The sequence below is a fragment of the Diuraphis noxia genome, unplaced genomic scaffold (assembly GCF_037042655.1).
Source record: "Diuraphis noxia isolate RWA-SAM2 unplaced genomic scaffold, SU_Dnox_SAM2 contig0002, whole genome shotgun sequence".
In the NCBI taxonomy this organism is placed as follows: domain Eukaryota; kingdom Metazoa; phylum Arthropoda; class Insecta; order Hemiptera; family Aphididae; genus Diuraphis; species Diuraphis noxia.
Window position 1 is genome coordinate 79,872,246 of NW_028301712.1, and position 17,030 is coordinate 79,889,275.

The 17,030-nt window shown below is 28.8% G+C and overlaps 1 protein-coding gene across 1 annotated transcript; it reads left to right on the forward strand.

The window, feature by feature from the left end:
- The first annotated feature begins 1,382 nt into the window (after positions 1-1,382).
- Nup75 (nuclear pore complex protein Nup75) lies at positions 1,383-7,491 on the forward strand. Its single transcript, XM_089218952.1, has 11 exons — positions 1,383-1,557; positions 1,767-2,062; positions 2,416-2,561; positions 2,733-3,004; positions 3,908-4,030; positions 4,101-4,319; positions 5,717-5,829; positions 5,894-6,111; positions 6,205-6,423; positions 6,915-7,014; positions 7,093-7,491. The coding sequence occupies exons 1-11, from the start codon at positions 1,528-1,530 to the stop codon at positions 7,325-7,327; spliced, it is 1,971 nt and encodes a 656-aa protein (XP_089075078.1). The 5' UTR covers positions 1,383-1,527; the 3' UTR covers positions 7,328-7,491.
- The last annotated feature ends 9,539 nt before the right edge of the window (positions 7,492-17,030 follow it).

Sequence of the window (17,030 nt, forward strand, 5' to 3'; positions counted from 1 at the left end):
TTTAGATTGGCATTTTCTTTACATGATTTAATTTTCAAAATATTTTGACTTTTTTCGAGATATTTATAGACAACTGAAATTTTCTATTTTTTGGATATTTTTTTTTTGAAGTGTCGATAAAATTTGTTTGACCCAATCAAAATACTTGAAAATTTAATACAAAGTTTCTCATAAGTTATTCTTATAGTGATTAAAAATTTATAAGCATACATAGGCGCAATTTTTTATTAGCATTTGAAGTTCAAATATTGACAAAAATTTATCAAAACCATGAATATTTGCAAATTATTTTGAAGTTGAAAATCATAAAAAAATTTGTGTTCATAACTAAGGATTAGAAATACAACACTAAGTTTTCAATAAGTTTTTCTTCAAGTAGTCAAAACTTCCTTTACTTAAATTGTAAAAAATAGAAAATGATTTTTAGTATATAAATTAAACTCATATAAGAACATAAACTTTGTCACTAATTTATACTTGCAGTTGACTAGCACAGCAGTTGGTGACAAGATCTTTCAGGAAACCTTTGATCGTTAATAAATTTCTAATAATTATTAATTGTGAAAAATGTTTAGAACTTATGAGCCTGGAGATTACAGACTGCAGTTTTAAATGTATTAATGTATTTTTATTATTTATCGACTTTAAGCAGATTTACGATAACATTAACAGTTACCAACTATATGGATAATACTTTTTGATTTTGGTTTTTCAAAAAACTTGTAAGGTTAATAATTAGAAATTGTAATTCGAACACCTTCTGCAAATTACGTTATTCAAGAAAATCACTAAGTCCTTTTAAAGACCCCAGATCATATTTACCTACTACAGAAGAACTCATGTCCAGATACTTTAAATATTATAATGACAAGTCTCTCAGTCACTGAAATACTCATTTCTACATCCATGGAGATAAATCTGACATATTTATTAAATTAAATTAAACGTGATTTGCTGAGCATGAATTTGGTATGATATGCATTGTAAGACGGAGACGAAAATGCGTGTGTATCGTCCTTTTAAAATTTAAATTATGTTAAAATAAATAGATTTTTTTTTCAAAATAAAATATAAATTTAGATATAGTACTATAGTCCACACTCCACATAGGTAATAACTAATAATCAGATATCCTGGTAAAAACGTTAGGAATTTATTATTCAAATAAAAACCGTTACCGGGAAAATAAATGTCCATGGAATATTCAGTGGAATCATTTATTGCTTAGTCCATGAACATAAATAACCTAACCTGCCGGACGTCTGGACGGCGGATGCCGGATACCGGGATACCCGATACAGAGACCGCAGTACCGCCGAACTGCCGAAGAATTGTATATGATAAATTGATAACGGATTTCATATTTTTAAATTAAATTAAATTATAATATAATATATCGTTTTTTTTTTATTGTATTTTATTTCTACTCATTATTATTATTATTATTAAGTCTTGAAGTCTTTTACGGTTATACCTATCATAGAATATATATTAAATTCTTTCCCGTGTACATTCAGAAAACTAAAAATGAGCAAAACTATAGTTTATGACACTTTGGTAATTACCTATAGGACTTATTTTAGTATGTACTCAAAACTCATGCATTATAATGGAGATCTTAGTTATGTTTCAAACATATCTCAACTGATAGAAAATTAATACAATTATTTTTTTTTGAACTTGGTTTTCTAGTTTTGAACTAGAAAGTCTACTTTATAGGTTCTTATTCTTTATTCTGAACAATTTAAATGTTTGTATTTTTACAGTCCATTCCTGATCCATCATTTATTGATGATGAAGTTAGGATGTTTGGTTCATGGTTTGGAATGAGTAATATTTGTATATTTCCAACCAAAATGTCTGGACCATCCGGCAATCAAAATTCATCTGGCGATGATAAAACTGAAAGGAACATTATACACCTGAAACATAAAACAATGCTATTTGATCCTAAAGTAAGACAGCTGGTAAATGAGTCAAGTGGAGTGTTCCAAGATTTACAAATCAACGTGAATGACCCAACCAAGCCAACTGATGCTTTGTACTATAGTAGAAAATACAGGTGATTTAATCAAGTCCTACTTATTCGTTAAATATTGCTATCAACTTAGTTTAATCTTTACTAATTATTTATTGTCAACAATAATGTATGTAATGTTATCGTTACCAAATGAACATCAAAATTAAATAATGCATACATTTTTTAAATCAAATGAATAATCATGTTATACTATTAATTTTAATCCTTCATGATACAACTATGAATGTTGCTAGTTAATTGGTAATTCAATCATCTTCATATTGTCACTGGTTACTAACTATTAAACTATTTGGATTTATAGAACATTTAATTGAGAGTTAGTTTATTAATACTTGTATTAAATAATTTGTAATTCTTTTAAATACTTATAATAGGGCAATCTTGTCAACTTGTATCTTAGCAATTGATCGAAACAACTTGGACAAATCAAATGAGACATACAATCAATACAAAATGTTGCTGCACAATCTTCAACTCATTTGGCATCTGTGTGAAGTGCTTTACCTTGTGATTGTTCCTGGTATTATATTTGCATTTAATTTTTAATTTTTAACATTTAATTCCTTTATCAAATAGTTTTATATCTTTATTGCATTATATACTTCTAATTAACTATTAGTATTGTAATATTTTGTATTGTGTTTGTGTATATTATATAAAAATCTTTAATATGTTATTATTTTGTTTTTAGGGGATACTATTTTGAACAATCTCTTAGATTGGATTAAGATTCATTATGAAAATGCTGAAAACCAAGCATCAGTGATTATAGAAAATACAATTACTTACTTAACTGATGAACGCGTAGAAGAAAAGTTTACTTTTTATTGGGATACTGTTATTGGAGTAGTTTTACAAGGAAACATTGACTTGGCCAGAAAGTTATTGTCCAACCACTCTCAAAGTGACACTGAACCATTTATTCATGCAATAAAAATATTTAAATCTATGCCTACCTATAGTGTAAGTTTTACATTGTTTACGTTACAACCTTATTCTATTCTAAAGTAAGCATTTTTATTAGTTGAGTATTTGGGTAATTAATTTGGACGGTGTAAGATTTACAGATTACTGATTCGTCATTTATATCACACTCAGTGAATTTGTTAACAGAGCACAGGAATGTAAAGTATGAGCATATATATATAAATATTGTTGTAATAGCCAGTCAGTTAAGTCTAAATTGTGATGTAGAGAGTATTGTACAACAGTCATCTCTACATTTTTAAATAACATTAATATTTGGATTTACTATTGGTATAATAACCTACCTCATACATAAATCATAATAAATCAATTGTTTCAACTTGTATTCTGCTATTCCTGTGATCTTCAATGGTTTAACAGGGTTACTCAGATAATAGTGTACTGTATAATATTTTTATACATGATTCTTTGGCTGAGCATAAATTTGCTATATTACGCACTGGTAAGACGGAGACAACAAATACCACTGTTACGTACTCTTAATAGATTTAGAAGTTGGGATTGCAGGATTTTACTGCTCACTGGTTAGACTAAATAATATTTATTTTTTACTCTTAAGATTACGTCATACACGTATGTGTTGTCTCCATCATACTAACACATAATTTATCAAAAAATATGTTCAGAAGTTCCAATTTTGTGTTGTTAGCTTTATATATTAGAGTGAATAGATCTATTACAAATTTTAAAGGTAAGATTATTTAATTAGTCATTTCACTCTGATATTTCAGCTTATAGCAAAAAATTAAATTGCTGGACATATATTTTGATGAAGACAATACATAAGAGTATGGTGTCCTCTTATAATCCAGCCTTTAAGTTGTAAGTCAACAATTTAGTCTATCAGAACTATATTAATAATCAAACATTAATTTTTAGGTATACGGTGGTCTGCCAATAGCAGAATATACATCAAGATTCAAGGGCTGGCAATCAAGTGCAAAATCCAAATTAGAATGTGGTATATTCTTATCCGATTCAAATCTCAACGATGTTATGAAGGTATTTAGTTCAATGTTATACATGTAAATATGTTTATTTTAATAGTACATCTGTTAAAATTAATTTTCAGATTATCTGCGGAGACCCAGATTCTATAAGTTTGATCCGCAGTCACTGTTCAACATGGTTTCAATTTCTAGTTGCTCAACTTATATATACAGATCCAACTGTAAAAAAACATAGTTTAAGTTTATATGCTCATCGTAGCGTTGCTAAATATTACAAAGAATCAGAGTATAACCATTTGGATACACTTGCTTTAGATTTGTTTGACGGAGATCTAGAAGGGGTATGAATTTAAACTACTACATTTATTAAAAAAGCATTAATAATTTTAGATATTAACAATCAAATCTATTGGATATCTAAAATTGTTCGTAATTTTGATACTTGTTAAAGTTGTGCTAGAGTGAGTATGAGGAGCACATCTATAATACTCTAGTACAGCGTTTCCCAACCTTTTTGCAATGGCGACCAATACATTTAATCTTTATTAGGCACGCGCCCGCCCCCCCCCTTAAAAAAAGTATGCCTTAAATAAATAAGATTTTTACTATAATCCATTTTATCATTGAGTTTTTTTATAAAATACAATACGAATACAATATACTGAATAACTAAATAATAATAACTTAATTAATAAATAAATAAAATAAATTATAAAAAATACAAAAAATTAGTATAATAGAAAATTTAGTGTGAATATCGACTAGTCACTAGTCATTAGCACATTTACCGATAAGATAAAAAAAATTCCATAATCATAATAACTTTACGTTATTTAATCTACAATACTAGTTATTTATACTATTTATCAATTTACGACTAAAATAACTGTAATCGTAACCGCGAGTAGCGACCCATGGTTTGGGAAACGCTGCTCTAGTATAAAGAAAAAATGTTAAATTAATGAATAGTATTCAAATTCTGTGGGAATTTGTTTTTTTGCTGTCTGTCAAATATAAAGTAATTTCTGATAATTATTTGTTATTACTATGTAAAGAAAATAGTAAATACATAACATTTTACCTTGCTGTTTAGGTTTAAAATTACTTTTTTACAATATATGTTCTTAAGTTCTAAATTAAGGTATATTTGAATTATGTGAAAGGTCAATATTTATTTTATTTCTTAATTTTTAAGTTAAAACTTAATACCATCACAATCAAATTATAAAATATTTCTGTAATTTGTTAGATTCAGAGCGGAGTAATGAAGGTATTGGTACACGTATAGCAATGATGTATGTTGTTTCATGTTTAAGAGCAGAAAATTTACTTTATTAATGAATAGTTTCCAGTACTATACTTCCAATATTGTTCTTAAAAATTAGAATTAGAAGCAATTAAAAATACTTTTAATGATTTAATTTAAATATATTTTTGATATTTGGTGTTCATTAGGCACTAAGTGTTGCTATACTTCAAATTTTCAAGTGCTTCTTTTGAAATTTATAGGGCACAAGCCTAAAACTATCAATAACAATTTAGTTTTACCCAATGCATACTCATATTCAACATTTTTCTACATTGTAATCTTAATTAACAGCCAAAAATGTTGAATATAGCTACAATATTAAAACATTTTATATATAAAAAAAAAACTCTTTATGTATACAATATAATAAATTTCTAGAATGGCATAATCTCATTTTAATCATTAATTTATTTTTATTTTTTATTTCAGTTTGTTAAAAAATTAAAAACCTATCCTGATTCTGGATGGTCTTCAACTCATTTGACTAATTTGTTACATCTGTGTGACAAAATTGAACCAGAACTTGGCATATCTGAAATTGTGTAAGATAAAAAATAACTCAATATTAATATGTATATATTAATTATACAAGTTATATATTTTCAGAGAAAATACAAATCCAAATGAACAATACCTCCTTGATTATGGAACATTTCTCATGACTCATCACTCATTATGGCAAGCTGGTGTCACTTACTTAGATTACTGTTCAACTGTTGGTAAAGAACATCTATCAATGTTGTTGTCAAAGTTGGGAATAACATCAGATTTGAGAGTGTCAAAAATTTTACATTATGCTACGGCCAAGCGTTTACATAATGTTGGTGAGTAAATATATGAAAACTATTTTACTTAATTAAAATGTACATTGCTAATTAATAAAATATATTTTCAACTAAAATTATTGTTATTATTAGTTTCTAGTGTTTGTAAAGTGAAAGGAATGTTAAGCTTACAAAAATTAAGAATTGGTGAAGCTCTGTGTTGGGCAATAAGAGGCCAAGACAGTGGTTTTGCCACATATTTAGGTGATCTCTACTTGAAAGAATATGTTAAGAGTGGATCCTTTGCTTGTCCAGATATACTGGACAATTTAGGATCAATTGTTGTCACTTGTGATCGTTTTATGTTTATTGGTAATTACTAAATTTTATTATTATTTAGATCTTTTAATACATTATTTTATTCTTATTATTTCTTTTCTGTCTTATCTTGATATTTTTATTTGATCTTATATGAAGTAAACTCCAATTTACAAAATATGGATTAACAAATCAGAAATAATTGATATTGATTCATCATTAAAAATTGACTATGTTGTGAAAAAAAAATAACATTAATGCAATTATATAAACAAATGTAAAAGTTCAATTTTAACTATTTAAAATGAAACCGCTTCAAAATGTTTAGAAAAAAAAATTGATGGTAAAATTACAATGGAAATAATAATAAATAATTATAGTATTTGGGGTGATTCACCAGGCTGCTAATATTTTCTTCAATAATCAAAACAATTTAAAACCCCTTAGGTATAGGAGGGTCTTTAAACATTTGAACGAAATAAAACTTATATTGAATTAAATGTATTTTTTGTATGTCTTACCTAACAATATTTATATTTTTTTAGGAAAGTATATACAATTTCTTAAGCTTGCTATTGGTAATAAACTCAGCGAGGCCGCATCATTATACATAGAACTTTTAAGATCTAATATTTGTCCAAAATAGTAAGATTTTTTTTCTATTACGCATTATTTACTTTAAATTAATATGCAGTTTTTTTAATTACTGTGTATGTTTTTTAGTTTTAGACTAACATTATTAATGGATGTTCTGATGTTCATTGACGACAGTAATAAATGTTACTTTAATATTGGTGACATATCTCTAATAAAAATGCGCTTGGATGATACCATTACGGAAAGTAATGAAGATAATGAATCTACTGATCAGTTTTTATTGAACCAAGTGTCTAATATTCGTCAAGGTATTGTTAAACTTGTATCTATAAGTTTAATAAGAAAAAAAATGATTGCTTAACAATATACTTTTGTATTAAGATTTTTATTTAAGTATTTACTATGTTTTTAATTACAACAATAATGAAAATGATGATTACATTTTTAATAAAAATATGTAAGAAATGTAAAAATAAAAGTTTTGTTTATTCAATTTTCAAAATATATGAAATGTATTGTTTTTAATTTTAACACATTTATTGTATTCACTCATAATGAAAGAAAAATTGACATTAATGACTTGTATAATAATTGTATACAATCAAACATTATTAACATTATTATTATGTATGCTTGGAATAGAATATTTAATATTGTGTCACAAGTTTAATCATTTTAGCAGCAGTAAATACAGAGAAACAGAACTTCTCTAACAGTCAGCACTTACATGATATGTATACCCAAAAGAAAAGTTTTGTTGAGCACGTTCTGAATTTTAAGAGCAATGTCGCCGGGATAGAAATGATTTAGTAGAATTTTTACCATACTTAGATAATCACTCAGGATTATGAAATTAGTATGAGCTTCATGGATTATAATCTCGATTGCCATGAGGATAGCTAATGCTTTGGCTGTGAATATGGAGCAAATATTGTGTAATTTACGTAGTATATTTTTACTTGAGAAAATTATAAAGAATCTGACACCTTCCTCAGATTTTGATCCATCAGTGTACACTTCCTGGAAGACTTTTTAGTTATCTAGTATGCTTTTAAAGAAGTTATTGAAAATAATGGAAGCGGTTTGATGCTTATAAAGACAGCTTAATTCAATGTTAATTGGATATAAGCTTGCTCACGGAGGTTGAACGTTTTAGATTCTGAGCGGAGCGATGAATTTATTGATTTTACCATGATGTGTGTTTTTTTTTTTTGTGTCTGTCATCACGTTTTGGGGAAGTAAAAATGCTTCGATTTTTGACTTCAGTACCTCGTTCGATCAGAAAGTGAATCTAGTTGGTACTTTGGGGGGTCAAAAGTAAAAAAATTCTTAATACTTTTCTAAATAATCGAGAAAAACAAAGAAAATTTAAGGGAAAAACGAGAAATTTTCTTATTTTGGTGTAACTCTAAAAAAAAAGACCGCAGATACTTGAAATTTTCACTGAATGTTTATATAGGCATTTTATATATTTGATACAATTTCAAAATATTTAGATTTGTTTTGAACTGTTTATTGACATTTTAATTTTTCAACTATTTTAGTTTTTTTTTCTATAAATATCGATAAAAATGTATTTGTTGGGTAGAAAAGCTTGAAAATTAAATACAAGGCTTCTAACTCATTGTTACAATAGCAGTTGAAAAATATTAAAAATACATAGGCCTGATTTTTTTTTAATAAGCATTCAAAGTTTGAATTTTGACAACATACGTAAAAATCTTGAAAATTCATAAATTATTTTATGCTAGAAATATATCCTAGACACATAAACCGTCTCCGTTCAGAATCGTTTTTTGTATACAATAATGATACCTATCATTGTATTCAAATTTAACCTACCCTAGTCAGAGGTCCACCCCACCCCTTAATGTACAGCAGAGCGATACCCACTTACCTACCCGCTTTTTTAAATATGAATATTATATTTTATATTATATGAACGAAAAACCAACCACATTTGTAATAATAAAATATTGTAGAGACTAAGATACCAAGACCAGTTTTCAGATAGGTAGAGTCTACAATAAAATATACTCGTAATTCCTTCAAAATTTTTAAGATCAAGTCAAATGTTGAAATGTCAATTACTTTTATTACCTACTTATATACTTTAATTTCTTATATTTCAAATGTATATTTATATATATAGTTTAATAAATACTTAGAATAATAATTAATAAAAAATAATTGTTAATATTAATATTTTAACAGTTTATTAAATATTTTTATGACCTAAAAGTATATAAAAATATTAAACTAGTATTTTATAATATAATATTAATCGTGGTTTGTGGTTATAGTCGTTATAGATACAAGTATATGTTAGAGAAGTGTTCCATAGTCACATATAGATAAATATTATTATTATTATATAAAAGTATGTATAAATTCAAAAAGTTAAAAAAATTTTTAAAAATTTTTACATAATAATGTTGAAATATAGGTAGTTTAATACCTATTAAAGTAGTATAATGTTTAAATATAGGTATTTTAACATATAGTTTAAAAATTTCAAATTATAAAATGTACACTATAATAAAAAATGTGTTATGTATTTATAAGTTGGTATGGGGCTTTTTTTTTCTAGATTCAAAATATTATATTCTTGTTGACTTTCGACGTCTAAATTAGATCATTCCAAAATAGGGACTAAATTATTTTTGATACTGAAAACGATGCGTATAAACGTATAATAAGTAATAACGTCAGGTCTTATTTTATTATACCCAGAAAATAATATTATTATTATTTTGCCAGACGCAGACCATAATTATTATTATTATTTAAAATATTAGATACTTAGATAACACCAAGACTGGGCGTACGCCCGCATTGCCGAATTCACAGAATAGTGACGTTCACTGTTCAGGTCGTCGTCGTCAGTCATCGTGTATAATAATAATAATATAGGTACTATCCGCCGTTCTGTAGCAGTACATACCACGAGAGGCGTAGGGCCTAGCAAGTTTTGCAAGTTTTGCACATTTTATTCATTCAAAATTTCAAACTACTTTCCGCTCTATAGCCACAATTTGAGTAATAAATACATAATATAAATAAAATTGTATTCTACCATCTGAAGTATGAGAATTTTATCTTTAGCCGAGCGCGGAGTTTTTTTTGATACCTATATTATAACTATTTAAAAATATGGGGTTAAAAACTACATTTTCAAAATCTTGGTATAAAAAAAAAATTTTTAAAAATTTTAAAAACAAAATCTCAACGTTCGGACCTTTCAAATATTTTCTTCTTTCGTAATCCACAAAAATTTTGTTTCTACTATTAATACAAAGGAATCTGTAAGCATAGAGTGTTGTTGCATATTCAGCATTTATATTATATGATATTACACCTATACTGTTTATACTAACAATAATCATAAGTATCATATTACGATCGGTGGGGACTGTCCATCGGTTATTAGCGAGTAGAAATATATTGTACGTCATTACGATTTATACTGTCAACAATAAATGTCTATATAATACGTTTATGTTATTATTTATATTTATAATACATAACAAATTGGCGACGAAGAAAATAATAATTTAATCGTAATCACTAGTGCATTAGAAGTTTCAAGTATTGTATTCATACTAATACAAAATGGCAACTCCTAAGACAGAATCCATAACGAACTTCAATCAAGTTATTGGGTCACCTGGAAACTTTGAAACAGGTATGGATATCACAATTTTTGAGTCAAAATTGACAAATTTTTTTTTGGCAAATGCCATCGAAAATAATATTCAAAAAAGAGCCATTCTATTATCATCAGTCAGTGAGGAAATTCACAAAGTACTTTTTAGTTTATGTGTTCCTAGCACGCCAAACGAGGTTGAGTATGAAACTCTAATGAAAAGTTTGAACAAATATTTCAAACCAATAAAATCGTACTTCGCGGCTAGGTATACATTTTATCAAGCTAAACAAAGACAAGATGAATCGGTGTGCCAATGGGGTGCACGTGTCAAAAATCTTGCTTCAAAATGCGGGTTTTCGTCGGAACTAACAACAGTCATTAGAGACATATTTGTTGTCGGAATGGGTTCAGGACCAATCCAAGATCGTCTGTTAGAAGAGGATGCCTCAAAAATTGGAGTTACATATTCAAATCTAATGGAAATCGCGACAGCCAAAGAAGCTGCAATAAATGACAAGAGTGGCTGGAAAAAAAGAAGAATACGCAGACTTGAAGTACCAACAAAAAAATAATGGACATACTGCCAAGAAGGGGTTCAACACATACAAGGAGTCAAAAATCAAATGCGGGATTTGTGGCCGTTCCAATCATTTTCAAAAAGACTGCAGATACAAGGACTTCGAGTGCAACAATTGTGGTGAAAAAGGTCATTTGTCCACCGTATGTAAAAAGGGTACGAAAGAAAAGAAAAATATAAAAACACAAAATAAATTTTTGTATGATAATAATGATGATGACGAAACAGTTAATTATGATCTTTCGAATACTTTTTTTTCCATAATTGATCAAAATTTTCAAAATAAAGCGGTAAAACCGTTTACAGTTAATTTAATTGTACAAAACAATAATGTAAGCTTCGAAATTGATACCGGTTCACAACATAGCGTAATTTCAAAAAGATTATATCATCAACTGTTTAGTCATATCAAATTAAAAAAAAATGACATTTCGCTATCTGATTACGTCGGCAACGACATTAAACCGATAGGAAAAATATTTGTCGATTCGGTGTACCAAAATAAAAAATTTACAATGTGCCTTTATGTTATCGACAATGGTGGTCCTCCATTAATAGGTCGAAATGATATAAAAAACATAAAATGTTTTACCTTGTTTAGTATTGAAAATGACGTAAGTGTCGATAGTATTATAAAAAAATATAACAATGTTTTTAAAGATGAAATAGGCACTTTTAACAAATACGAAATTTCATTAAATATCAAAGCGGGGGCAGTACCTAAATTTTACAAACATAGGTCTATTCCATTAGCATTAAAGGGAAAAGTTGAAACCGAAATTGAGCGTTTAATCAAAAGCAACATTTTAGTTTCCGTCGACCACAGCGAATGGGCAACTCCAATAGTACCAATATTAAAACCAGACGGCACGGTTAGAATTTGCGGTGATTTTAAAATAACAATAAATCCGGTATTAGAAGGGACTGAATACCCTCTTCCAAAAATAGAACATTTATATGCAAATATTAGTGGTTCAAAATATTTTTCGAAAATAGATTTAAAAGACGCATACCAACAAATGGTTATTAAAGAATCTGATCGCAAATATACCACTATTAACACACATAAAGGTTTATTTAGCTATACACGCAACCCTTTTGGAATAAAGTCGTCAGCAGGGGAGTTTCAAAAAGCTATGGAAACTTCAACAGCAGGTCTTGAGGGCATAGGTATATTCCAAGACGACATTATTGTTGCAGGTTCCACTATCACAGAGCACAATGCTCGTTTAGACAAATTACTAAATGTATTGTCAAATGCAGGTTTAAGAGTTAAGTTGAATAAATGCAAATTTATGCAAAAGTCAATTGAATATTTGGGTCACAGGTTAGATGAAAATGGTTTACACACACTAACAAAACACACAGATGTTATAAACGATGCCATTGTCCCAGAAAATAAAACATTGCTAAAATCATTTTTAGGTTTAGTTACGTATTATATAAAATTTATTCCAAACGCTGCAAATATTTTAAAACCATTGTACACTCTTTTACGTAACGGCAGTGAATGGAATTGGACACCAAAATGTGACCAAGCATTCAATAAAGTCAAACAAATTTTAATTTCGAAACCCGTATTGGCACATTATGATCATAATATTCCGATTAAACTCGTTGTAGACTCATCATCTTATGCACTAGGCGCAGTTCTTTCCCGTGTGTACCTAGATCGTACTGAAAAACCTATAGCATATGCATCAAGAGTTCTATCTGAGTCAGAATGTAAATTTCCACAAATTGAAAAAGAAGCTTTAGCAATTATTTACGGGGTTACGAAATTTTATGACTATTTATATGGTAGGCATTTTCTATTAGAAACCGACCATAAACCGTTAATATATATTTTCGGTGATAAGAAAGGTATCCCAATTTACGCGGCTAATAGATTACAACGATGGGCCTATGTTTTATCATCATTCGATTTCGACATAAAATATGTAAAATCCGAAGATAATACAGCCGATTTTTTATCACGAATAAAAAGTTCAAAATTAAAAATTGAAAATCATAATGAAGAATGTATTAGTCTTAATTTTATTCACGAACAATCACCTTTCACATTAGACTGGTCTAAAATAAAAATTGAAACAAGTAGAGACACAATTCTCGCCAAAGTATTAAACGCAGTCAAAACAGGAGAATGGAATAGTGATTTTTCTAAAAATTTAGAACTTAATTCATATAATTTACGAAAAACTCAAATTGCAGTGGAACAGGGATGTCTATTATGGGGTTACCGTGTTATTATACCAGCTAAATTTCGAAATAATATACTCAAGGAACTTCATTCGTGTCATATGGGTTCTTCCAGTATGAAAAGTTTAGCGAGATCATACTTTTGGTGGCCAGGAATGGACAAAGAAATCGAAAATATCACACAAAGTTGCGACAATTGTATTAATGTCAGGCAAAATCCGCCAAAATCTGTAACATCACCTTGGAAATGGCCAGAAAAACCGTGGACTAGAGTGCATTGCGATTTTCTTGGTCCATTTCAAAATAAATATTTTTTTGTCATTGTTGACGCAACCACAAAATGGTTAGAAGTATTTCAAATAAATTCTATGACAGCAGAAATTGTTATTCAAAAATTTTCAGAAACGATAGCACGATTTGGAATTCCAAAAACAATTACATCAGATGGTGCAAAATGTTTCACTGGTTTCGAATTTCAAGCATATTGCAAAAACCTAGGTATAAGGCATATGACAGGTGCTCCATTTCACCCAGAATCAAACGGCTGTGCGGAATCAGCAGTCAAAACAATAAAAAATTTTTTTAAAAAATGCTCGACTGCACAATCCCAATTAAATAAATTTCTTTTGATGTATCGTAATACACCTCATTCAACAACACGAGAAACGCCAGCTAAACTAATGTTAGGTCGATCAACACGTTTACAATTTGACGCGTTAATGCCGAATACAAGTGAAGTGGTTATTGAACGACAAATATCACAAATAAACAATGGTGGTAATAGGATAGTATCATTCAATACAGGTGATAATGTTTTAGCTAGAGATTATAGGAATAATAACAATAAATGGCAAAAGGGTAAAATTATCAAATCCATTAGTTGTAATACACACGATGTAGAGCTCGATGACGGAACTATTTGGAAGAGACACAATGATCAATTACTCATTGATAAATCGCTGACACCAGCGAATAATTCAATTTCACTTACACCCTCTAGACAAATAAATGAAAATACTGAAAATATCGAAACCGTAGGTGCAAAACAAAATCCTGATACTATAATAATAAATAAAACACCCAGACCAATTAGATCTAGAAAACCACCTCAGCGATATTCTCCAAGTGATTATAATTAATGTAATTAAACTTACTAACACACTAACATAGCGATTAAGCAATACACAAAATACTACTTATATATATATATATTTTTTTTTTTTTTAAGGAAAAAGATGTTGCATATTCAGCATTTATATTATATGATATTACACCTATACTGTTTATACTAACAATAATCATAAGTATCATATTACGATCGGTGGGGACTGTCCATCGGTTATTAGCGAGTAGAAATATATTGTACGTCATTACGATTTATACTGTCAACAATAAATGTCTATATAATACGTTTATGTTATTATTTATATAATAACAAGTGTAAACGTGTTTTTTGTTACATTTAAAATGGAAGTGTAGCGTACTCAATCACTGTTCAACTTAAAACCTTAACTGTAGTGATCACTGATCGACATATTTCAATTTGTATTGTGGATCACTGAATTGTCATTGAAGTAGAGGTGGGAATTTCCGGTCATTTGAACGACCCGAATCATTTGAATCGAATCAGTCTACTGATGTCCGATTCGGTCCGTGAGGACATTGTCGTTGTTCGTGGCTGTATATATACGTCGTCGTCTGCCGTTGTCGTGACTGGGTAGAAGATGGCGAAGTGATTCTGCGATTAGTCAGAGTGCGCCGAGTGCGGTTAGCCAGAACGCCCGGAACCATAGTGTAACGCACTAACGCTTGCATTGCATGTGGCTATATCGATTGATAATATTTAGCATTTTGTTACACATATATTTATTTGCATATTATTTCTATTTATAATTACAATAGTTTAATACATTTATACGTGCCTTTTTGCTCTTAGGTATTAGCATTTTAGCATTTGATGCATACTACTTTAATGAAATTTTAATGTTTATCCTCAAGTATTATATCACAACAAGAATGCGACAATATTCCAATATGGAAAATAAAAACCAACAAAAAATAATTTCAAAGAAAAATAAGTATGCTAAATTAGTTATTACTTAAGTCTTAATAGCTTTTAATTTACAATTATTTTCAACAATTTTTTTAAATTTAATCAATACAGTGTATACTGTATATTAAGTACTTTTAAAAAAAGAATTAATTTTAGTTAGGGAACAAGTCTAGTTTAGCGGCCACTCGAATTTTTCGATTTTTTTTTCGGAAACCTATATATTTTAACGAGTATTAAACGATGGTGTAAAAATAAATTTGCGCAAATCATTAGTTTTGAAATTATACACTAGTTTAATCTAGTTTAGTGGCCACACGAAATTTTTACTTTTTTTTTGAAACCTAATGTAAATCAACGGGAACAAATACACTTTACTATCCCCCTCAAAATTTTCAATTTTTTTTTTTTGGAACATCGAACATACTTATATTAACTATTTAAGAATGATGGTGCAATCAGAATTTGTCGGTCAGACTTAAGTGCATTACACACTAGGCGATTCGAACGCGCGCGTCCGCGCGTTTCGAACGACGCGATTTGATTGCTTAAAATAAAACAGCCGTTTTAGTATGGTTATATTCACACTGATAAAATACGCGCGCGTTCTGCCGCGTTCGATCGCGTTGAAACGCGCCGGTTTAATTTTGGGCGTCTGATCGCACGAACGCTCTAAAATTAAACCATGTATTTCCAATGTTATTATTCACGTTGGGCGTTTTACCCGCCGAAACGTCGCGTTTATTTTATATTTTACGATTTCATTCATCATTTGTGTTTTACATTTCATTGATGATTCACGTATTCATAATTCATATACAATGTTCGATAACGAAGCTTTCATTATTGAAGTTTCTAACGAGGAAAGCATATGGAATATAGGTAAGTTTCGAGTTATTTATCATGTGTAAATTCATAGTTTAATAATTATTATCAGGACTAATAACTTATAGCTCTAAAAAAAGTTATTATAAGCTTAATAATATGCTCTAAAAAATGTTCATGTAAGCGATTAAATATGCAAATACTAAAATATGCGAAATCCCAGTCCAACACTACAATCATAATGGTTTCCTTACAGTTATTAATAATATCAACATATTAATATTCTATATTAATATTATTCTTTATTATATTATATATAATAATATTTACTGTATCATAGACGATAGACATTTATAACTTGTGTTAGTGGTCGCTACGTCGCACGTGGAAATAAGTTATGTTTATTATATAATATTAAAATTTAAAAGAATAAAAATTAATTAAGATGAATTAAAAGTTGGCAATTTGCATTTTTTACGCATGAGCGCAACGCTGCGTTTATCACTTCTTTTAATTTTTTTTCATGAAACTTGCGTATATTAATGAGTTAAGAACGATGGTGGTTTCAGAATTCATTGGTCGGACTTAGTTTCGAAATAGTCAATTTTTGAAATTTTGTATTTTTACGCATACCCATAACGCTATACTTAAAGTATAGGCAGCAAGTTTGAGTCTGACAAGTTACAATTAGAGTCACTCCCTACGCCTGCCGGCTCCTGTCACCAAAGTTTGGTTAGGTTAGGTTAATCTAACCAAACTCGAGG